The 25,137-nt window shown below is 36.6% G+C and overlaps 1 protein-coding gene across 15 annotated transcripts in view; it reads left to right on the top strand.

Annotated features, from left to right (window-relative positions):
• LOC147009936 (uncharacterized) overlaps positions 1-25,137 on the top strand; it is a 192,554-nt gene that overhangs the window by 61,276 nt on the left and 106,141 nt on the right. For 6 of the 15 annotated variants that reach the window (XM_085863202.1, XM_085863203.1, XM_085863201.1 and 3 more), the window contains one exon: positions 15,536-24,001. The exons of the other annotated variants lie outside the window; for them this stretch is intronic. In XM_085863202.1, coding sequence (XP_085719328.1) covers positions 15,536-17,901 — 2,366 coding nt within the window. In that variant the 3' untranslated portion in view covers positions 17,902-24,001. Of the gene's footprint in view, positions 1-15,535; positions 24,002-25,137 lie in introns of those variants that run through there. 15 annotated transcript variants of the gene reach the window in all.

Raw genomic sequence — 25,137 nt, 5'->3', positions numbered from 1 at the left:
TTATCACTTATATCACTTCATAAAGGTTATTATAGAAACTTTCTTTTGAAGGAAGTTGTGTTTCTTTAAATTTCATAAATGAATCCATATAATCATAAGGATAAATTCCCTTACTTGTAAGAATTTTCTCTTTACTTTGAATTTCATTCCTTGTTTGAATTTCCTCTCCAGTTTGAATTCCCTCTTTAATCAGAATTTCATCTATAATCAGAATTTCCTCTTTAGTTAGAATTTCATTCATTGTTCGAATTTTCTTTATAATTAGAATTTCATCTTCAGTTAGAATTTCTTCATTAATTTCCTCATTAATTAGAATTTCCTCTTTACTTTTAATTCTCTCTTTAATCTGAATTTCCTCTTTAGTTAGAATTTCCTCTTTTGGAAAGAATGAATTAAGATTTGTAAAAGAGCCCGTGGAGCTTAGATTTGATGCGAGGTTGGCTAGTGGTGTTCCCATAAACTTGTAAGAATCTAGAAACCTAATACGAGTTAAAGGTTTTGTGAATATCATTTTTGTAAATGAAATATACTTTTGACTTGTGTTTGTTATGGCAGAAATATTCCCTGGTGTTTTTGAAAGTTCATTTATAAATAGATGTGTATCATAGTTGGTGCTGTTGTGAAGAAAGACTGGAATAAAAGAAGGTCATTTATAATTAAGATTACAACAGGAATGAGCGGGACCTCTATATTTACCAGTAAGATGACAATGATCCCTAAAGGCCCAGTCACACCTTGACGTTTTAGCCAGCTTATGCCGATTTTTTTGTAAAATTTGTCTAAAACGCTGGTACACGTCCAATACATTATGGGTAAGTTTTGATAACATTGAGAGCACGCTAAAAAACACTGCCATACGTCATTGTACGCTGGCTTTAAACGTTGTACTCTTCGGTTGTCCTCAAATTTTCGATGCTTGAAATTTTAAGACTTATGCCAGCGTATGACACACACGTTCCGCATAACGCTGGCCATAAGTTGTAGGCACGTCACGCGATCGTTGACACACGTCGACACACGTTACTTGTGAGTTACTCATAAGTCGAAACACGTCGAGGTAATGTTTAGTGTACCCGAAACTTATTTCTAACCTATGAGTTACGTGTTGAACTCACGTTACGCGATCGGTGACACACATCGACACACGTTACTTGAAAGGTACTCATAAGTCAAAACACATCAAGGTAATGGTTAGCGTCAGTGTTCCAGACTCCCTGTTTTTTTTTGTTTTTTTCTTCCTTCCTTCAGTATGATGGTGATTTTGACACTTCGATTTCTAGTGCGGTTATAATATAATATAATTATTAGGCTGCCGCTCAACGATTTAAATCATAACCGCACTGTACACTGAACACCGTCATACCGAAGAAAAAAAAACCGGGAGTCTGGAACACTGACGCTAACCATTACCTTGATTTGTTTCGACTTATGAGTACCTTTCAAGTAACGTGTGTCGATGATGTGTGTCAAAGATCGCATATCGTGCGTACAACTTATTCCCATCGCATGCGGAGCGTGTGTCATACGGCAAGTACGTCGTAAAAATTTCAACATGTTTAAAATTACAAGACGTACTCCATTTAATAGGACGTATGATAGCGTACTTTAGCGTTCTAGTCACGTATATCAAACTTAGCCATACTGTATTCGACGTGCGCCAGCGTTTTAGATGCATTTTTCAGAGGTTGGCATACGCTGGCAAGATCGCCAAGGTGTGACTGCGATGTTGACACTTCCATTTCTCCGGCGGTTATGATTTAAATTGTGCGGCAGCCTTTTCATAACCTGCGATGCGTGCAGCGCGCTATGCATAAGTTAGACTATCGTTGGGCATAGGTTGTGAAGGTCAACAACAGGTTCAGCATTCGTTGGTATAAGTTATCTATAACACAACGAAACGTTCTGTGTCCATTACTAATATGTTATGCATACGACCAACTCATTATGAATACATCCGAATCTTAAAAAAAAAAGATCAAAAGTTCAACGTAAGGCAGCGTTTTACATACATTTTAATACGTTGCCATTGCTGGGTAAAACGTCAAGGTGTGACTGGGCCTTAACTTTAGACTCCTCAATTTCCTCCTCACAAATATGACAGATATTGTTCTTGCTAAATTCTAATTTTTCTTCTTCGGTTAATTTCATCGGTTCATTTGTTTCTTTCATTTATTTAGTTAGTCTTATGCAATCCTTTTCTAATCGTTTTACAAACTCTTGTGAAGCTTTTTTCCACTATAATGTTCAAGTTTATTATACATTTCTCCAACAGATGATTTGATATAATAACAGAAACCACAAGGAATATGTTTTTGATATTTATTTGTATGTGATTCTTTTGGATTAGGAGAAGCAGTATTTATCTTTTTTAGGATTCATTCAAAATCAGCGTATATCACAAATGGGTGCATGATAGATTTATTATAATCTTCAAAAGAAATCTTTTCACCAGGTTTAGGCATTTTAATTACAGCTGATTTATGATTACTACAATATTTTGAATGTTGTTCTAATCGTTCTTTTGTATGAAATGAATTAAGACATCGCTGACAAGGATATATTTTGTTTGCTGTTCTGAATACCTGAGAAGAGATTAATCTTGATAAATTATTGATGAATGTGTAATGTGAATTCTTTCCAACACTAAAATATAAAAGGTCAATGTGTGTTTCTTCATTTTTATAGTTGTTTGAAATTTTTAATATTTGAACTTTGTTTGTATCCGTTAATCCATATACATAAATAGAAAGATTATTCTTCTTCTCAAATTTCAGAATATCTGCTAGTGGCATTGGGAATTTAAAATCTTTAATGTCCAAGGTATTCTCATATTTCATATATTGTTTGACTCTTTCTGAATTACATTTTGGTGGATGGAAGTGAGCAAGAACAGACCAGAGAAAACATTTATTATCATTGTTCTTAATATTAACAACTGCCTTGTTTAGTTTTATTTATTTTGGTAATTCAATATAAGAAGAAGCTTTAAGAGGGTTTGATTTTAGAATGTGTATGCTGTATATCTAAAAAGATGATTTAAAAAAATATTAAATCCACTTCCTACCACTGTATTATCAACATCCTCCTCTTGTCTTGATAGTTCTTCATAAACCCCACTATTCAAAAAATCTTCAAATGATGTTATAAAATGAAGATCTGTTCTCATATAAGGAGTTTGTTCTTCATCTTGTCTTTTCATATTCATTTTCACTCCCATATAAAACTTTAAAGTTTTCATTTCTTTTACTGTCTTTTTAATAACTTTTTCAACATCAGGTTTCACTATTTCAATTGATTCAGTTATTGATGATGGACCAGGTTCTCCAAATTGAAAAATCCTTATTTTAATATGATTCTTAAAAGCTCCATCAGTGTTTTCAATAGAATAGTCTCCCTTTACTTTAATCTCATTCTTCTTCTGTTTTTGTGATTGAAGGTGATTCTTATAACTACTCTTCAAAATATCATTTGAGCAGATATCACAATGTTTTCTTTCCAACTCAAGAGGAGATATTTGTTTGAAAAGATTGAATGTGTGCTTGTTGGTTTGAAGGTGTTTTTTATAATATTTATATTCGTGATTACAAACATCGCAGTACGTTGTATTCACCATATTTATATAATAAAACTTTGCTAAAACTAAAATTTTCTTCATGAAAATTTTGTTCAACTTATAGCTGAATCTGTGCTTAAAACCATTTTATCCTCCAACTTTTTCACTTAATAAATACAATGTTTCAAGACACAAAAGACAAGTTTCAATCAATCTCTTCATTTGTTAAAGATACTGAGAAATATGTCAAGGATGTAAAATTGAACAAAGATAAATATAACAACTATGGATCAAAACAATTATGGCGAATAATAGAGTTCTTCAATTTCCTTCAGTGGAAGGGCTTTTAGTATACCTGGAAGAACATCAATTAACAAAAGTATACCTGGAAGAACATCTCGAACAAAAGTTTCTCCTCTCCTTCTGGCAATATATTCAAAACTAGAAAAAGCAATGAAACAAGAAAAAGTATCAAAAATAAAAACCTTATGGATGAAGCTTTCGAAAGAAAAGATAAGACCATCTGTAATATGCAAGGATTTTGTATTTTTTTCAACAACCCTAAAGATATAAATCCTAATGAAATAAAGGGTGTTAATATATCAGGTGAAATGACATTTCATTCAATTGTCGTTCAGGATCATTTTAAAATTACCTTTAATATAAAAAATGTAGCAGTTGAATCTGTTAATGAAAAAAAGTATATAGATATCGATGGTAATGTTTTTTTTCTACGAATTAAATACGAGTCAATATTCAACTGAAGATTTTGAAGATTATGAGAATGAGTATGATACTGAGAGTTTGCATTCAAACGATAGTTATGATACCGAGAGTTTGTGTTCAAACAATAGTTATGAAAGTATAGATGATTCTGAAAGTATTGAAGATGATATTGAAGATGAATTTCAGTTTAAGTAAAGTTTTACTTTATAAATATGAATAGTTTACTCGATTTTGAGCCTCTTGAATTCCCTGATTCTCCAGATGACAAATTTGAGAATTGTCCTGCGTGTGAAAGGCGGGGATAAAACACAGAGTCAAAAGCCTATAAACAATGTATATTCTGTGATTATCTTCTAATTAATGATAATAAAAAATATAAAAAGGAAAATAATTCTTTTATATTTACACCAAAAATGAATTACTTTACAAGATTGATTCGAGAAATGAATGTAAAGTATGAGGGTGATAACACACCTTTCCTTACAAGGGAAGAAACTGAACGTATTAGAGAAATGTTCAAAGGATTGTTGTTATATTATTAATGGATGTGATTTTCAGGGAAATATCAACACAAGATATTGCATAAATAAAATAATGGATTATCTTGAAATTAAACCTGAACTTAGGATAAAATATAGAGTTTCTAAAAAAGCCAATAATAAATTAAATAACCTGTTTTCCAAATATATAAATGAATGATTTTTTACCCATTTGGGAAAATAAGATAAAATTTAACAACCATAAAAATCTCCCAAATTCATTAAGATGCCTCATAGTTGGTTCAAGTGGATGTGGAAAAAGCCGCTTACTTTTAAAGATGCTCCTTACTCCCAACTTTTAAGATTATGATAATTTAATAATTTTTACAAAGTCAAGTTTTCAACCTGAGTATCAACGACTCTCACAAGGTTTTAATGCTGCTCTTCAAAAAGAAGATATAATCGGTTTATTTAAACTTCAAAAAAACCGAAATGATTATAACATTGAAGATATAATACAACTATTTTGTGATACACAGAGATGTAAAAAGAAATCAAAACCGATAACTTGTATTCTTAGTGATAATACGGATGATATACCATCTCCCCAAGATTTGGATAAATCTAAAGAGAACCTCGTTATCTTTGATGATTGTGTTAATAAGAGAAACCAAATGGTAATGGACAGCTGCTAAACAAGAGGGAGACATTCTTCTTGTAATTGTATTTATCTTAGTCAATCGTACTTTCAACTTCCTCGTCGTTCCATCAGATAGAATGCTAATACTTTTATTTTATTCAAGTTACATTCAAAAGATATAAACAATTTTTGGAGAGATAATTGTTCTACATTACGTAGTAAAAAGGAATTTGGGGATTTCCTGAAACACACGACTGAAAAATATAAATATATTGTTGTGAAACAAGATGAGATATTAAATGATATTTTTCAATCAATAAATGGACGCGAAAGAAAGAGCAAGAAGATTTAGAGAACATCAAGAGTTGGTTTCAAAAGTTGTAAAACAACAGGAAGACATAAAGAAGAAACGCAGACAAAAACTAACGGGTGAAGAAGCATTTGAAAGAAAACAAGAGAAATTTTTATACCACTTTTAAAAACTTCCCAAGAAAAATTATAGATGTTTCCACAGTTCCCACAATAAAATGTACTCCTTGAAAGCTCCAAATGTTGAAAGATTTCAGTCAAATGACGGAGGAAGAATTAGAGCATATAGGAGAATTAGAATATGATGATGAAGGATTATTTCAACAACTGGAAGAGATTAATCGACCCCTGATTATATTGTGAATGCTCTTCAAAACAATGAATATTCAGCAGATTCAAAAACCAAAGCAGGGCTCATTCCAACAGAACAATCAGCAATATTTCATCTTGTTCAAGAAAAGGTATTGATATTTAATGATGAATTAAGGTTCTTGAGTTCTGCTCAACCCCCTGTCAAACTAACTCCGAGATTAATGTTTCTTCTCACAAAAGATGGAAGACAAGGTTCAACTGTGAGGGATGAATCAAAGTATATTGATAAACCATTGGATATGAGAAATAATGATGATAAAGTATATGTTGATCTGCTGAACTCTGTTGATTATAGGGTTATTCTTTCTGGTAAAAGTCGGAAGAATGAGAAGGAGAAACACATTATTCAGGCTTTAAGTATCCTTGGTTCAGGTGTTAGTTTTCTTCCAAATGACCCATCACAATTAGTTAATAGACTGCTATTGTTGTTCGGCAATAAGAAGGCTGGAAATAACAATTGTTTTAACGAAGCATCAGCCATTTTAGACCAGTTGATGAACATGAAAATAATTAATAAATATCAATATAAAGACATTTTATCTCTTATTAAATAAGATGAGAAGCACATTCCTGAGTTTCAATTTCACAACAAGCGACCACACATCTTCATTCCCATACCCACTATAACTTGACACAACAAAAGAAAATGAGGCATCTTTATTGTCCATGGAAACTTATAATACCTTATTTAATACAACTGAAAAAAAGGACAAGTTTAGTTATAATCCGGGAAGCGGATACAAAACGATAACAGTCTCACACGGCGCATATGAGATTTCTCAAATATCTTCCGACATTACTCATCTTATGAAAGAACAGGGTGATGAACCAAAAAATATTGTTATAGACATTCAAAAACATACTTCAAAATCAACGATTAAACTTAAAAATAACTACAAGGTTGATTTCACAATTGATAATTCATTTAGAGAGTTATTGGGTTTCTCCTCAAAAAAGATTGAAACTAATGGGATGTTTTACAGTGATAATGTCATTCAAATATCCTCAGGAATAAATTCGGTGTTAATTCACTGTGATTTGATTGATGGTGCTTATAATGATGGAATAAAAACAAATACAATATTTTCATTCAGCGCATACTCAACCCCAATTGGTTATAAATTCAATATGGAACCCAAAAATTTGGTTTATCTCCCTGTGTCAGGAAAAACCATACACAGAGTAAATTTTAGGATAACCGACCAAGATAATCGTATGATTTCTTATAGTGGAGAAGTTATATCCATCAGAATTCACCTACGTGAAGTTTTCCAATAAATAAATACGATGGTTATTGTGAGGAAACACGAGTTGGGAAAATATAAAATAATTACAGGGGATGGGATGTTCCTTTCCCCATACTACAAGGGCAAAGGTATGTATCTTGGTTGAGGATACTATAAACCTACAAGACAAAGGGGTGTCGGACATCAATTTAGAGGAGATGGGATAATTGATACTCTAATGGGTATCGGTTCAACTATTCTTAAACATAAAGACCGAATTGGTTCAACTGCTTCTGCTGTGGGAAATGTAGCAGGTGCTGTAAAGAGCATAAAAGATGCCCAAAAGGAATCTCATAAATTACAAGCAGTAAAAGAAATTAAGAAAGGCAAAACTCAGTTGTCCCCCCAAGAACGACAGAAAATAATTTGAATACTTGGATCAGGGTTTCAAAAGTTTTAACATCTTTTTTTCCCAAATAAATACAAGTATGGAAGCAATTAATAGTATCGATGATACTATTATTATCTCAAACTCCACTAAAAAAGAAGATTACTTCAAGGTAAATGCAATAACTGGAACAGACTGGAATGCAAATGATACAAAAAGTTTTGAAATAAATAATCAACAAACCTATTTGAATCTATCCGAAAGTTTCTTGTTGTGTAAATTTACATTCACTAAGGCTGGGAATAACACAAACTCTACACTCGTACATTATTTCTTCTGGAAATGTTTGATAGTGTTCGTTTGTACATTGGAACACAAGAAGTTGAAGCGGTTGATTATGTCTCTGCTGTATCTGAAATGATGAAATTTACACTATATTCATTCGGTGATAGAATGCAAAAGGGGGCTGTCGAAGGTTTTATTCCTGATATGTCAACGGGAACAAACACAGACCCTTGATATAGTGAAATAAAAGGAATGTATAATGATGATACAAAAGTAGGTGATAGTTTTACTGTGGCAGTTCCTCTTAAAAATATATTTGGATTTTGTGATCATGATAAAGTTCTGTATGGTCTTAAAATTAGATTTCAACTACAAAGGAATGATAATGAAAATAGATTACTTTTTGGTGTTGCTAGTGCTTTTGGTGATCAAAATAAATTTGTAATTGATGAAATGAGTTGGTATATTAGTGAATATACTCCAACATCTCTTTTGTTTTAAGATTAGAATAGAAAACTTAACTCAAAGAAACCACTCGGTGTATCATACCTCAAACGAAGATGTCAGCACGTTAAACTCAACCAAACCACTTACACGTGGAATTTGGGTGTTCTGGAAGGAAAGCCACGATATCTGTGGATCATTTTTAAAAAGCCAGATGGTGATACTGCGACTGATAAGAATAATGCATTGAGTGATAATGCTAAGGTGAAACAACTTCGTGTTTCTCTAGATGGAACATTTTACCCATGAGATAGATTGTAAATTAATTGGGAAAAAAATGATTTTGCTGAAGCATACAAGTCTTACCAAAAGGTGTGCAAAAGTAATGGAAATAAAGAACCTATTTTGGATATGACAGCATTTAAAAGTTTGTATACAATCTATGCGTTTGACCTGAGTGCTCAAAAGGAAACTATAAAGTCTAATCGAGTGGATACTTCCCTGTACATTGAAAGAGGAGAGAGAGTGAAGAATTTGATACATATTGTTTGCTTTTGGAAGAAACAGAATTGCAGGTTAATACAGATAATGGTGTTATGATTAGTCTCACATAATTTTTTTGTTAAATAAATGAGTGGCAAAGTACCAACTGGGGTATATGTTAATCAAATCAATCTTCATAAACTATCATCTTGTGTTCAAAATCAAAAGCCTTGTACGATTAACGTTAATACAATTCAGAGAAAAGGAGCAGTAAGGATTTATGTTTTGCTCACAAGAGAACAGGTTAAAATATTGAACGATGCTGGCTCACTTAAAATTAAAATGACAAAACCAATGTTGAAGAAATATTCAATAAGAGAGACGAGTGGAGGATTTCTCCCATTTCTAATTCCTTTATTTGCTGGTTTAAGTGCGGTTGGAGCATTGACGGGTGGTATTTCAACAGTGGTGAAAACTGCCAACGAAAGGAAGGCTCAACTCCAGGCTCAAAAAGAATTGGAAAGACATAACAAAGAGTTGGAGAAACAAATTTGTGGAAGTGGTGTAATTGTAGATTTTGCTGAAAAACTTGAAGGTCTGCCTGATAAAGCGAGATTGTTTGTTGGAGATATGCTTTCTTCTATCGCACAAGCAGGTGAAAAATTAACGAAAAGGGGTAATGGATTATATCTTTCTAATAAATAAATGAGCATTGATGAGTGGTTTAAAGAATTTGGAAAGAATACAACATCAAATTTACAACTTGTCAAATATTGTAAGAAATTAGAAATTCGTAATGTGGTTATTTGTATGAGAGATGAATTAACAAACGTGCCAAAACATACAAAGAATATTATTATGAACTTTGAAGATAATAATCGGAACGGTTCTCATTGGGTTTATATTTTTAATAATCAAGACAAATATTATTTTGATAGTTTTGGTCTTCCATCACCTGTTGAAGTCATAAAATTCTTCCAGAATGGTGTGTATCAAACATTTCAAGTCCAATAATTAAATTCCAAGTGTTGTGGTCAATTATGTCTGTATGTGTTGTTTCAACTCGCCAAAATTTTTTTTTATGACATTATTTTTAATCTAATATAAATGACTTCTGTTGGGAAAGATGGTTCTATCTTTGGTGTATCCCAAGAACTGAATATTGATTTATCAAATTATTACACAAAGGCACAGGCTGAACGACATAAATATAATATAACCAAAAATATTAACATGAAAAATGCTTATAAATTAAAAAAATTATCCAAGCCCGACTGACGCGAATGACTTGGTGAGATGAAGTGATTTGTCACAATATATATCCTTAAATAAAACGGCCATGTATTCCAAAGATACAGAAGTGTTGATTTTATCTCCAGGTCATACAGAATTCACAGTTCGAATTAAAATAAATTTTTATAAAGAAGGGCTTATCGTTTGCATGAGACTAGAACAATGGGGGTATGATATGAATGATTTAGGGTATAATTGGTCATTTAAAATTGACCTTGAAGACCTGGAACAATTAAATCAGTCTCGTAAGGAAGAATATTATCCACTTGGTATGGAGAATGAGTTTTGTGGAGCCACGATTAGTGAACAACAAGTAAAAGAATTTAATAAGGGTAAATATAATAATGGTTTTGCCCTAGTTTATATCATGAAAACAGAAAAAAACAGGATTATATATAATAAGTAAGGAAATACAAAATGATTTAACTATGGGAAGATGGGGAGGTGTTTCGTGTCATAATATTATTCTAACATATATTTTTAATACATAAATGACGGCAAGAAGGCTTCAAGAAAATTATCATTTCTATGTCCAAGCATAGCTTCAAGAAAAGGGTATTCTGTGTTTTAATAAATATGTTCTACAACATAAGAATGAGGTATTTTCAATAAAAGATTGGCTTTATGCTGATGTTGATAAACTGACAACTTTAGATTTAATTAGAATGTTAAATAATGAAAAAATTATAAAGTTAAGAAAATGTAAGGCTCTTTTAGAAATTCAAAAGAAATTTTATTGGTTTCCTTTTGTAAAAAAAATATTTTGGATACAGGAATAACAAGAAATCCTGACGAATATATGTATGATATTCTATCGGGGTGAAAGTGATTCAAGGATAGTAAGGGACGAGGAAGTTGAAGAGAGAGGAGGAGAGGGAGAAGAAAGAGAAAGAGCAAAGGGAGAAGGAGGAGAGAGAGAGGAGAAGAGAGAGAAGAGAGAGGAGGAGAGGGAGGAAAGAGCGAGACTGAATAAATATGAAAATATGGAAACCAGTGAGATTAGAAAAAAAATTGGTGGTATTACAGAAAATAAGTCAACCCACCGAGGAGGAAAACAAAGAATTGACAAGTCTATTCGCAGTATTTTCGACAAGACCGTTGACATCGTTTTCATGGAGAGGATATTGATGTTAATCAAAGTTTTTTTTTTTTTTTTTTTTTCTTTTTTTTTTTCTTAAATAAATGGAGGAGAGAGTGAAGGCATTTCTTATGATTCTTTATGTTTTAAAAATTAAGATTCAAATGTGCATGTTGGAAACTAAAAAGGTTTTTGCACTCTGTTGGAATTTTTCTCATAAATAAATGAGTTATTGTCTCAAATGTAAAAAGAAAACTAATACTAAAAATATTTCATATATTAAAAGTAAAAATAACAGCGTTATACAAAAAGGTATATGTTCGGTGTGTGGTTCAAAAAAAAATCAATTTACCTCCAAACACAAACTCGGAGGAGATATACAAAAGTTTTTATCAGGAAGTAAATTTACAACTACTGGAATACCAGGGGAATTACATCTACCAGGGTATTCTTTCTGTGGTCCAGGCACAAACTTGGATAAAAGATTAGATGAGGCAGACAATCCTAAATCCTGGAGTGAGCCCATCAATAGAGTTGATGAAGTGTGCATGAGACACGATATTGATTATGGGAATACCACAACTTTGGAAGAAAAGCATGAAGCCGATAGAGAAATGTTGTATAATTTGTCTCTGATACAAAATCCAACCTTGAGAGAAAAAGTTGATAGGTTCATCGTGAAGAAGATGATCAGTGCTAAATTGAAACTTGGACTTGGAAATTCAAAAAACTTATAGACTCTAATGATGTCATTAAGATTGAAGAGCAATTAGCTGATGAAGTACATAAACCAATATTCACAAAGTTTCAGAGAAGGAAGGTTTATTCCAAGGAAGTTGATTATTTCTGGTCCGCTGATTTGATTGAACTCAATTATGATAAGGGGTACAAGTATGCTTTAACCGTTATTGATTTGAGGAGTAGATATGCATGGGTTGTCCCATTAAAAAACAAAACAGGTAATACTTTTATGTTAGCCTTTCACAGATATTTAATAAAAGTAAGAGAAAACCTAAAAAATTGTGGACTGATGAGGGTAGAGAGTTTTATAACAAGACATTTATGAATTTTCTAAAAAATAACAGTATTACATTATACAGTACCTTTTAATGAAGGGAAGGCCGTTGTTGTTGAACGTTTTAATCGTACCTTAAAAGAGAGACTATATAAAAAATTCACACAACTCAGTTCACAACAATGGTCATCTTTTATTCAGGATATTGTGGATAAGTATAATAACACGATTAACACGTCATCAAATATGAAACCATCAGAAACATTTACAAAATTAAGATATGAAAAGAGATTAATGTCAGAAAACCTAAGTTCAAAGTTGGTGATATCGCAAGAATATAGAGGTGGAAATCTCATTTTGAAAAAGGTTATATTAAACGATGGACGAATGAATTTTAAAAATTGTTTATGTAATAGATACGGTTCCTTGGATTTATAAGATATATGATTTGGAACTGGAAGAGATTTTAGGTTCATTTTATTCACAGGAATTACAAAAGACAAAGATAAATTGAAAATTTTTGACTCCGCCCCTTTTTGACTCCGCCCACACAAACCCCACCCACATAAACCCCACCCCACACAAGCTCCACACAAATCCCACCCCACACAAGCTCCAGATACAAGCTCCACCCACATAAACCCTGCCCACACAAACCCCACCCACATAAACCCCACCCCACACAAGCTCCACACAAACCCCACACAAACCCCACTCACGCAAACCCCACACAAACCCCACCACACACAAACCCCCCACAAGGTCCACACAAAAACCCCACCCCACACAAGCTCCACACACACAAACCCCACACAAGCTCCACACACACACAAACCCCACACAAGCTCCACCCACATTCATTATATTCACATAATTAGTGATTAGTTAATTAGTTCCCCACACACATGTTTATTTAATTAAAAAATTATCCACCCATCCACACAAGTTCCACCCATCCACCCATCTCTCCACCCATCCATTTATCCACACAAACCTCATCCACATAAACCCCTCCCACATAAACCCTGTCCACACAAGCCCCTCCCATACAAGCTCCACCCACACAAACCCCACCGAAGCCCCACCGAAGCCCCGCCCACATAAGCCTCTCCCACACAAGCCTCTCCCACACAAGCCCCACCCCCCTCATCCCCCCTGTGCGCCCCCACCTTTGACCCACCACCTCCCTCATCCCACCCCCACCCTTCCCCACACACACACGGGGAGGGGAGGGGGTGGGATAAGGGGGTGATGGGTCATTGGGGGAGCGCACCTACCCCCCCCTCCCTCCCTTCTTCATGTCTTGATTCTTTTGTTGTAATTCAAAATCAAGTAATTATAAACAAAACAAATATAATTAATCAAAATTGAAAACATTAAATATTCATTTGCGAGAATGTATAATCTTTCCCAGCAATCTTCTTCAGATGTCTTGTGATTTCGAAACTCAGACACCATATTCTGTTTTGAAACAAAAAGTGGATAATAATTAGGTTTTATAAAGATAATTACATGGTAATATTAATAAGCCTGGTGTTGGTTCTAAGTTCAAGCCTCGTTGACCACTGAATTAACACACCAGGAGGCCGACTCACCCTGTCATCCTTCCGAAGCCAATAAAATGAATTCCAGTGTACTGGCATAACCGCGTCCAAACTAATGATGCAACCAACATAAGGCGACATTCCAAAGAGAGTGATATTAATAAAATAATAAATAAACAAATAACTAAATAATAATTCAGAAACATTTACCTCCAGAAAATCATGTGTTGTACCAGATTGCTTCAACAGCTTATGTTGTGTGATTGAGCTGAAAAAAATAAAATAATGAGTCAAGGGTATAGATGGAGAGACAGACAGACAGAGGTAGGTAGAAAGACAGACGGAGAGACAAACAGACAGGGACAGAGAGACACACACGTGTCTCACCGTTGCTTTAATTCATTTGAGATCAGAGGCCGTGATAAGACTTCGTACCAGTCATTAAAAATGTTTTTCAATTCTCTTCTAAGATCATTGACTTCTTCAATAAGAGCATTAATTTCATGCACCTCGTCGTGATATGTAAACTGCTCTTCTTCTAAGGACCTGCCAGGAAAAAATATATCAGGATAATCACGATTTAATTTATAATCAATTGCTTCATCGTTCAAAGAGGAGCCCATACACAAGCTTACCAACTTTGTGTTGAGATGTTTTGTTCGTCGGAAGAAAGATCGCTCATGTCTCAGTTGTAAAAATGAAAATCCCGTCTAGCAGAAACTTTGTCTGGCGAATCACTTATAAGGCAATGATGAGGAAATTGCCTAATCATTGGGTGTGGCCACAGGAAATGACACTTCGGGCGAGACAGCTTGGAAAATAATTGGGCAATATATTCTCAAATTGTATGAATCATTTTCAAAACATACTTAAAATGCCCTAAAATGATTTTGATTAAACTTATGTTTAAAAGCCTGTTAGTGTTCTGATTTAGTATCTATAAACACGAGACCTTGTCTCACAGAATAGTTCCTATTTTTTCACAGCATGACTGTCCAAAAACACTTCCTCATTTTCACAGCACGACCGTGTCGAAAAACACTTCCTCATTTTCACGGCACGAACTGAAAACATTTGAAACAAAACTTTTTTATGGCGTGGTTTATGCACAAAAATGATATGCAACTCAGGAGGTGGTCTGATGAGATCATTAAGAGAAGTATATCATTTCATAATGACACAAAAAGGGGTATCTTGAAAAATATAAAGATTCAAATGGTTTATTTTTTAATATTTTAGATGAGGATTATTGTGCAAATAAAATTATACTATTGAAGGAATTTGAGAATGAACAAATCTTTATAGGTTCAATGAGTGAACTAAACAATATGCATTGGTTATTTGAAAAAGAGTGTCCCTTGGCTTACATGTTTCAGATATTTCTTCAGAATCACCTTTCACAAATCACATTACTACTTTGCTACTTGAACAAATCTTTTATCCTGTTGCATTGGTTATTTGAATAGAGTGCCACTAGGTTAAAAGGGGAGACAAATAAATGTACCTTGGGCTAAAAAGGGGGTTTATTTTTTAGGGAAAAAAATATGAATCGCTGAAAATCCCCCATTCACTTACATGGGGAAAAGTGAGCCAGAATCAGTATACTCACCCTACTGAGGTTGTTTGAAATGCATCCTCATGTGTTGATGCTGCTTTTGCATCCCTATGACGAATTTTTTTTTCTCCTGACCAATCTTCAGAGAGATGGACACCGACCTGCAGGATGTTGTCCTTTACCAAGACTAGTCTCACATTCACTGAAAATTCCTTTCAGCAATGCAGGAAGAGTTATGGTGTGAAGTTTATGGATTGTAAACAGAAAGGTATTCACCGACAAGAACAAATGAAGATTCCCCCTTCTGCGATGAAACGCACGTGTACCGTGTGCAATCGATCATTCGGTTGCTTTTCAAGTTATCAGGTACACATGAGGATCCACCCTTCAGAGAAGCAGTTCAAGTGCTGTGTTTGTTTAAAATTACTCCCTGACATCTCAACCTATCAGAATCACATGAGGACACATATTGTTGAAACACCGTACACATGCCATGTTTGCAATAAATCATTCATTTACAACTCCTTCTACCGGGCACACATGAGGACACATCCTGGGGAAAAGCCGTACAAGTGCATTATCTGTAATACATCATTAAAATGGAAGTCTACATTCCAGGTGCACATGAGGATTCATACTGGAGAGAAACCGTTCCAATGTCATGTATGCAATAAATCATTTCGAAGTGACGACAAATGCCAAGTTCATGTGAAGACGCACACGAGAGAAAAGCCATACAAGTGCAGTATCTGCAATAAATTGTTAAAATCTAAGCCAACGTTAAAGGTGCACATGAGGACTCATAATGGAGAGCAACCGTTTATGTGCACTTTCTGCAATAAATCATTTCGAAAGAAGGCCAATTGCCAGGCACACTTGAGGACACACACCGGAGAAAAGCCATACAAGTGCATCATCTGCAATAAATCGTTAAAATCGAAGCCAACGTTACAGATTCACATGAGGATTCATAATGGAGAACATCCGTTTAAGTGCACTTTCTGCAATAAATTGTTTCGAAAGAAGGACAAATGTCAGGAACACTTAAGGACACATACTGGAGAAACACCCTACAATTGCACAATGTGCAATGAATCGTTTAGTAATGTTACAGATCGCAACGTACACATGAGGATTCACGCCGAGGAGAAGCTATATAAGTGCACTGAGTGCAGCAAATCGTTCACTAGGAATGCACACTGCCAGGTATACATGAGGATTCACACAGGGGAGAAGCCTTATAAGTGCACCGTGTGCAGCAAATCGTTCAGTAATATTACAAATCGCCAAGTGCACATGAGGATCCACGCTGGGGATAAGGATAAGCCGTATAAGTGCACCGTGTGCTGCAAATCATTCAATAATATTACAGATCGCCAAGTACACACGATGATTCACACTGAGGATAAGGAGAAGTCGTACAAGTGCACTGTGTGTGGAAAATCGTTCAATAATATTACAGATCGCCAAGTACACATGAGGATTCACATTGAGGAGAAGCCGTACAAGTGCACTGTGTGCAGAAAATCATTCAGTAATATTACAGATCACCAAGGACACATGAGGATTCACACCGAGGAGAAGCCGTATAACTGCACTGTGTGCAGCAAATCATTCAGGAGGAAACAAAACTGCCAGGAACACATGAGGATTCACACTGGGGAGAAGCCGTATAAGTGCACTGTGTGCCATAAATCATTTATTCAGTACTCGACCTGCAAGGTACACATGAGGACACACACCGGGGAGAAACTGTATAAGTGCACCTTGTGCAGCGAATCGTTTATTCATTGCTCAACCTACAAGGGGCACATGAAGATTCATTCTGGAGACAACCCACAAACGAAACCTGCAAATGGAGATAGCAACCAACGAGACGAGTCATTCCAGTGCAGCATCTGCAATAAATTATTCCGTACAAGCGTGATCTGTCAGAATCACAAAAGGACTCATTCTGGAGAGAAGTCATTTGAGTGTAACATCTGTAATAAATTATTCCGTACTAACTGGAAACGTCAGAATCACATGAGAACCCACACTGGCGAGAAGCCGTATAATTGTGATATGTGCAATAAATCGTTCAGCAACGTTTCAGGCCGCAAGATACATATGAGGACCCATACTGGGGAAAAGCCGTACAAGTGCATTTTTTGTAGTAAATCATACATTGGCTATTCATCCTGTCAGGTACATATGAGAACCCACACTGGAGAGAAGCCGTACAAGTGCAGTGTGTGCAACAAATCATTCGGGACTAGTACGTCCCGCCAGGTACACATGAGGAGCCATACTGGGGAGAAGCCATTTAAATGCACTGTGTGCAGCAAATCATTCAGTAGGAAGCCACACTGCCAGGCACACATGCTGATTCACACTGGGGAAAAGCCGTATAAGTGCAGTCTCTGCGATAAATCATTCCGTGAGAACTCGACCGTCCGGAAACACATGTGGACCCACACAAGGAAATGTTGCAGACCCACCCCAGGAGAGAGAACAATGTTGGCTGGCTAACCCAGATCAAATAACACGTACACAGACTGGAGGGAGAAGGGTAAGCAGAGTTGAGAGGAGGAGGAAGACCAAGATTATTATCTGCGTCGGCTGAAAGAAGAGCTGACCAACAACCTTGAGATGAGATGAGATGAGATTGATACCACTCAGGGAAAGACCATGACAATAATTGAATTGAAAACAACAAAATGGCCAAAAATACTCATGAGGGGAACCAACTGAGCACTCAAAAAGCTGATACCAAAATCATCTCCCTTGAAAGAAATGAACACTGTGTGTTGGAGCAGCACTGCTCATTTAGGAATTTTTTTTGGAGAGAGTTCATAGAACACCTTACCCTGTGCAGTCTTGCGAAAAAGAACATGTGAAGGGTCTTTTGCACTCTTGATTTGCATTTCTGAGCACGATATCTTTTATATTTTTTGTGAACGTTGAATATCAGGCACGAAGGCAACCAAAAGAAGCCGATTTATCAAATGGAACAGTCTATGGCTGAAACTTCTGTCAACTTTTCTTGGAGAAATTGACGATTCTGGAAGCATCTTTGAGAAAAGGATACACTAAGCAAATATCTTTGGACGAAGTTAGCTGTGTGGTTGTATCACTTGATGCCACCATTTTTGTCTGAATCTTGCTGTTACTCCACCCTCAGTGCACGTGGAAAATTTTTGCCTAAGTACTGCTACGCTGACGGTTTTTGGAAGTGGAAACAAGGCGATTTGTGTTCTACAGTGTTCAAATATATAATTAAATAGAAAGAAAAGAAGTTTTAAAAGTTGTAGGAAAATAGAAAAAAAATACTTTTTTTTTTCGGAAGTTTACTGCCGTTGATGCACTGTCTTTTACACCACCCTATCTAACACCAACAATAGAAATTCTAGCAGGGAAAACTAATAAACTACAATGAAGCCAACAATAGAATGCAAACAACTATCTGTTTCAAAATAACCCGAAAAGATTCTACTGAGAACTCACAAAGGGAAGCAAAATATGTCGGTACACGACTTTTGAAATGACGTGTGAAAATCTAAACGAGACCTTTTGCGCATGTGCTGTGTGTGCGTTTTCAGTGATTTGGTTCTCTCCACCAGGCATTTTTAACCTTCTGTTGCTAGTATGAAATGTGTAATTCAAATAGTCTTTTTACCATTATTTTCAGCATTTTGACGAAACAGAATCAATTTCAAAATGGTTAACCATAACTGTTCTGAACATGAATGCCAACCAGACACACAGCATTGTAGTAAATGTGAGAAATATCAGTTGATGAGAGGTATCTAGTTCCTGTCAGTTCCTGTTCATACAAGTGAACGGTGGCAGTGGATATAACACATACATGCATTCCTACCATTTCCTGTTACCAACAGATGCAAAAAGATCTAGTGTAATTTCTCCTACGGCCCTAGAACCAAACAAAAAAAAAAGTATTTATGACTGCCTTCACTGCCCATACAGCTTCCATTTACACCCACCACCCTTCCTCCTAAACATGCAGATGAATATTAAATATCATTTTAAACTTACCCTGCACATTGACAAGCCCCAGATATGACCTTCCCATCAGTGTTAAGAACCAACTGTACCAGATACAGTGTCTCCCTCTGGGAAGTCTGCCTGAATGTTGGGAATGACAGCATTGCCTTTCTGATTTGAGACGTTCATAAAATACATCTCCAATCCTGCCATGTTTACGCAAGATAATCCCGTAAGGTTCAAAGTCCACTCGCTGGTAACGATGGTCGATGGTCTGTGTAGAACGTGCCTGTCTCCGAATATTAGGGCCTTGCACCCGTCCACGTCCTTGGAAGTTTGCAGTATGGACTGCAAGCTATCAGCTTTTTGGATGAGTTGAGAATCACACCATTTGATGAGATGAGAAAAGGCAACGGATGAATGGTTCACAGATGGTAAGACCTTCCTCATCCCAAAATCTGAAGAAATGCAAATATAGCCTCACAAAGAAGCCTCACAAATATAGGCTAATAACATGTCTACCAACAACAGACAGACTTTTAACAGGAATCATCACAGGAGATTTATCACCACAGAATACAACATGGGGGTCGAGAAGCAGAGCAGAAGAACTGTAAGAAAAGATGTTACGGAATGATAGACCACCTATTACTTAACAAAGCCATACTCTAAAACTGCAACTTGTGAAGCACCAAGTGGTGCACAGCCTGGATGGAATGAAATTTTTTTTTTGATAGTGTCCCACATTTGTAGAGGGTAAAATGCATGCAAGTGTACAGAATAGATCTCCAAATGTTCATACTGATTGAGAAAGCAATGGACCTCCGAAATACAACATTAATATTACAGCACAGGGAAGAAATCTAAATACCATGGGTGAACATACGTCGTATGATCTTCCAGGGAGATAGGCCTCCCCCCTCCTCCTGCTTTGTCTGGCACTGGAACCACTGAGCAACCTCATTATTGAGTAAGGACATGAATACACCTGAGCATCCAATGGAATAACAGCTAAAGGAACAGGAAAGGTGATGCATCTACTGTATATTGGTGATTTAAAGCTATTCACATCAAATGATGAAGAATTGCAACAAAAACTAAAACGAGTAAAACTGTACCCGAAAGATTTGGCCTCGACAAATGTGCCAAACACAGATTCGTAGCAGGTAAACCAACGAAAATGGACAACATAAATATCGACTTAAGAATAATACAGGAGTTAGAAAACAATGCATCATACAAATACCTCTGAGTGGAAGAGGGCCACCAAATATGTCACAAACAATTACCAAGGAATTCCCTTTTCAGAGTGCGGTCAATCCTAAAAACATACCTCTCCCCAAGAAACAAAATCAAAGCTGTATCGCAACTTGCAGTACAGTAATACCCCGGTTTTCATCAGTGATGCATTCCTGAGAGGTGCGACGAATATCAAAACCATGGAAATCAAAGCAATTTTTCTATAAGAATTAATGGAATAAGTGGGAGTGTATTCCTAACGTCGCCACTTCAGGTATTTAGCTTTTTACGTCCAACATTACCCTTTTTTTGTGTGAGATATACTCGGATGAAAATCGTGTTGCACATTTTGCACTTTCAGGAATTACATCGGCATTTTTATAGATGGTATAATTGTAGTCGGAGGAAAAAACTTAATAACCCTGCAACATGAAAATATATTCAACAACATCTCATTTCACTTCAAAGCTAATACCTCTGCCTTTGAGCCACAGATACATCCTCGTCACTTAAAACGTGCTTAAAAGGCATGATGCTTAAGGATCATAGATATTTCATGATAAACTTCACAAACCGTGATGATATCGCAAAACATGCCATAGTCTGCATGCCACGAGAGCGAAACAAAGACAATGGATTGTATGGTGAAGCTGTGAGTTCATGCATGCATCTTCATCTTAGAATCTAGATGTACCCATGATGTTGCATTAAATTTCTAAAATACTGTTTTTGACACAAATTTTACAGGGTACAATAACATACAGTACACTCTTAAAAAATCCCCAAAATACTGTACATAAATAATATATTGTACTCCACAATACAGTACATTTCTTAATGCACAACACAAAGTCGTTTGTCAATGAGGTAGGTGAAGGCGAAGGTTGAGACGACAGATACGAGAAAAGGACACATGCTGGACCTGACTTAAGTGTGGGATGAGGCAACGGAAATCAGGTCGTGGTATAAATAAAATGACAACGTATTTGCCAAACACCATAAAAGGGGGAGATGTATATCGGAGTATTACTGTATTATTGTTCCAATGCAGTTGCAGAATAGTAAACTGGCTACAATTGAAAATTAACAAGCTCAATACCAAAACAAGGAAACTCACGATCTACCAAAAACAGTGCATCCCAAGATCGTACCTGCCAAAACAAGGAGGTGGTGGCCTGATGAAGTCGAGCCAAGTGCACAGAGCGACGATTGTAGGATTGGCTGAGCAAGTGAAAAGTTCAACAGATTACCGAATCGAATTTGTACACAAAGACAAGAAGCCAATAAAAGTATCTATATTTCCATCCATCCATTGGGACCATACTCTGCAGAGCGTTGGTACTGTCTAAGCAGTCTCCTTGGCTATTGGGCACAATCCTGGATGGGTCACCACTCTGACACAGGATACCAGTAAGCTGGCACTCATTTTGCCAACCTCATGAGGATGACAGGCAGAGTCAACCCCACCTGGTATTAATTCAGCAGCCAAGCAGGATTTGAACTCAGGATCCTAGGATCCCAAGCCCACCACCTAACCATTAAGCCAACACCAGGCATATCTCTATCTCACCTTGCAAAAAATTTCCAAAAAGTGCGAATAGAAGATGCTACACACAAAATTGAACCGTCAATGAATGCAGACCATTGATTGCAAAGAAGCCAAAGGAAAAGTACAAAAATGAAATGTTAGCAAATATACACCAACAAATGCGAGAATGACAGAAGAGCAGGAAGATTTAAAAATTAGCTGGACAGAATTGTGATGGTCAAAAAAGGCTTATTTGAGTGGTTAAGAAGAGGTCAGCCCAGCTGCGATGGAGAACGAGTTGTAATAAATGCCAAAGACCAAGGATACTACCAATGGCTTTAACCATTGGTAGTGTCCTTGGGAGGATTGAGTAAATTGGACAAGTGCAACATCTGAAAGGTAGCAACAGAAAGCACCATCACCTTCTCTTGGGATGTAAAAACAACTCATCAGAACGGCTGTCCAAACAAAGGCACAACATAGTATGCAGAATAATCCACTGGCACATTTGCAAAAGCTTTAATATCTGCCCGGTCTCAGAAAAATCATGGTTACACGATGCCAAAAGCGTATTTACATAATACTCACATACGGCTTGACCATCCCATTAAGCGTGAACATAGAATGTCATCATCATCGTCACACCATTTGAAAGCCTTTATCCTTGAGCAAGTTTAGCTTTGTGCGGGCTCCAATCATGGTACCCTTTCTTGTGGCAATATTTTTTATGGACGGATGCCCTTCCTGACACCAACCTTTTAGTCGCCTTTGACCCTGTAGGGATAATTACCAGTATACTGGTGCTCATTTCGCCGACCTTCGGAAGGATGACAGGCTGAGTCAACCCCCCTGATGCTAACTCAGCAGCCAGCGGGGCTCAAACTCAGGACCCCAAGGATCCCAAGCCACTGCCTTAACCACTGAGCCACACCAGGCTCACCGTGAACATAGAATGTAAAGCATTGCAACCGGACTTGGTACTCAAATACAAAAAGGAAAAGATGACATTGCTAATTGATGTACCTGTAATGGAAACTCTTGTCAAAATAATGTGGAGACTAGAAAATGATCAAGTACCAGGATCTGAAAAATGAAGTCAAGAAAACCTGGAAGCTGAAGGGTGCCAACATTGTGCCAGTGATTGTTGTAGCAAAGGGAGTGATGAATAAGAACCTCACTGAGATGTTAAAAATGATCCTGGGGAATATTACTCCAAACTACGATTGGAGACTATCCGTGGTTCAGTGACGATCTTGAAAAGAACCATCGGAATAGAACTTCACAAACATGGTCTGTGAAACGTGATCCTTTCCTGAAATGGAGGTGGATGCTTTGAATCATGGGAAAACTCCATTCCAAATTCTGAAACGCACGAATGGATATTACAACCAATGGGAGAAGCTATGTCGGTGAAATGTGTGCAGTGTTCATTCCTTATACATTTCTTCAACCCTAACAGCTTTAGGCAAACTCCCTTTGCACCATCGATGTGTCAACTTCACCTCTTGATCGTTCAGTTCTTTTCTCACTCTCGATCTCTGTAAATCCTCCTGTGATGAAGCTGAGTGTCTCGGCCTGTTACTTTTGCTTTGCAGGCCAGTTGGTGGCTTCTGTATTCTACCGCCTCCTTTTTAGTCTTTCACCCTCTACTCTATCTTGCCTGTGTCCTTCCCAGGTTCCTGCAGGGCACATATGGTCTGCCAGTAATGCTCTTCTTGTTACACTCCCAAAATCCAGGCACACTGCTCATGTCCACTTATTTGTTTCTCTTTTCTCTCACCTGCTGAACCAACTTCCCCAATCTGTTCAGTCCCATTCTTCCCTGCAGGGCTTCAATACAGCTGTTCCCCAGTACTTCAGGTCATCTCCAATTCCCAACTCATGATCTCTTATAACTCAAATGACCCCATTCCCAAGCCCTCCTTTCTTCCAGGTGATTGTGATATTTCCCCCTTTCCTTCACTTCTTTTCATTTGTTAGTTGTGGGTTGGTTTGTTCTTTTTCTGTTTAACCCCCACCCTGCCCTTCTTCTTCTTACTGTTTCATTCGGCTTGTTCACCCCATGTGTCCTTCTCACCCTCCCCTTTATCTCACTCTCACTTCTGCTCTGCTGTTGGTGTTTTTCCATTTCCATTTTGCTCAAGCTCTTCGAGGATCCTCAATTGTGCATACAAAAAAAACCTTTTCCGATGATTATCTCATTCTCGTATGATACAGAGCTCTGCATCGAAGCAGAAGCTGAATAAGTGCCACCTTCCACAAAATAACAGGATAAGCTCGAAACAAATAGAAGCGATGTAAATGGAGTATATAAGACAAGGAGAATGTCTTCCAATGCAAAGTGGATTCCACGCATACAGGAGAGACGGAAACATTCAGGAAAGGAAAACGTTTCAAGAATCAACTGAAAAAAAGTCCAAAATATCTTGGTGGAGACAGTTTCATTTAAAAAGATCACCACAGGGTGCATCTACGCGCTACGGTATGCTGATACCTATCAAAAGATAGAATTAAGGAAATAATTGAGCAAACCAGACAAGACCAGTGGGAAATATCCCCAGACCAAATAATATAACAAAAAAATGAAAAACTGGTCCAAAGAAGAAAAATGGATGTTGCTGTGGGTGAGGGAAATGCCAGACAAAAGTGTTCAAGATGAACGTGGGAGCGGCTATTTTGAAAACATTGCCAGTGTAAAGACCACATCTGGTGACCAATCCCAAATTTGATGAGTAAAAATATCCCAACAGAAAACGTTTCTCAGATGAAGAAAACAAATGAATGGAAGATGAGGTGAAAGAAGTAAGAAGTGACCAGTCACCAGCAGGAGCAGCACTGCTACCAATGCCACAATGGATGGGTTTGACTTTCACTTGGAATGATGGCTGCGCAATGCAGCCTTTCAATGAGAAGGTCCCAGCACAGCATCGTGCGCTACACAACCAATGAAGGGGCAGAAGACAGTTGTGACACCCGAGGGAGAGCCAGAGTGAGAA

The sequence above is a fragment of the Eptatretus burgeri genome, chromosome 17 (assembly GCF_056783735.1).
Source record: "Eptatretus burgeri isolate ZD-2024b chromosome 17, Ebu_testis_v1, whole genome shotgun sequence".
Taxonomy (NCBI): Eukaryota; Metazoa; Chordata; class Myxini; order Myxiniformes; family Myxinidae; genus Eptatretus; species Eptatretus burgeri.
This window is presented reverse-complemented; position numbering and strand designations above follow the sequence as displayed.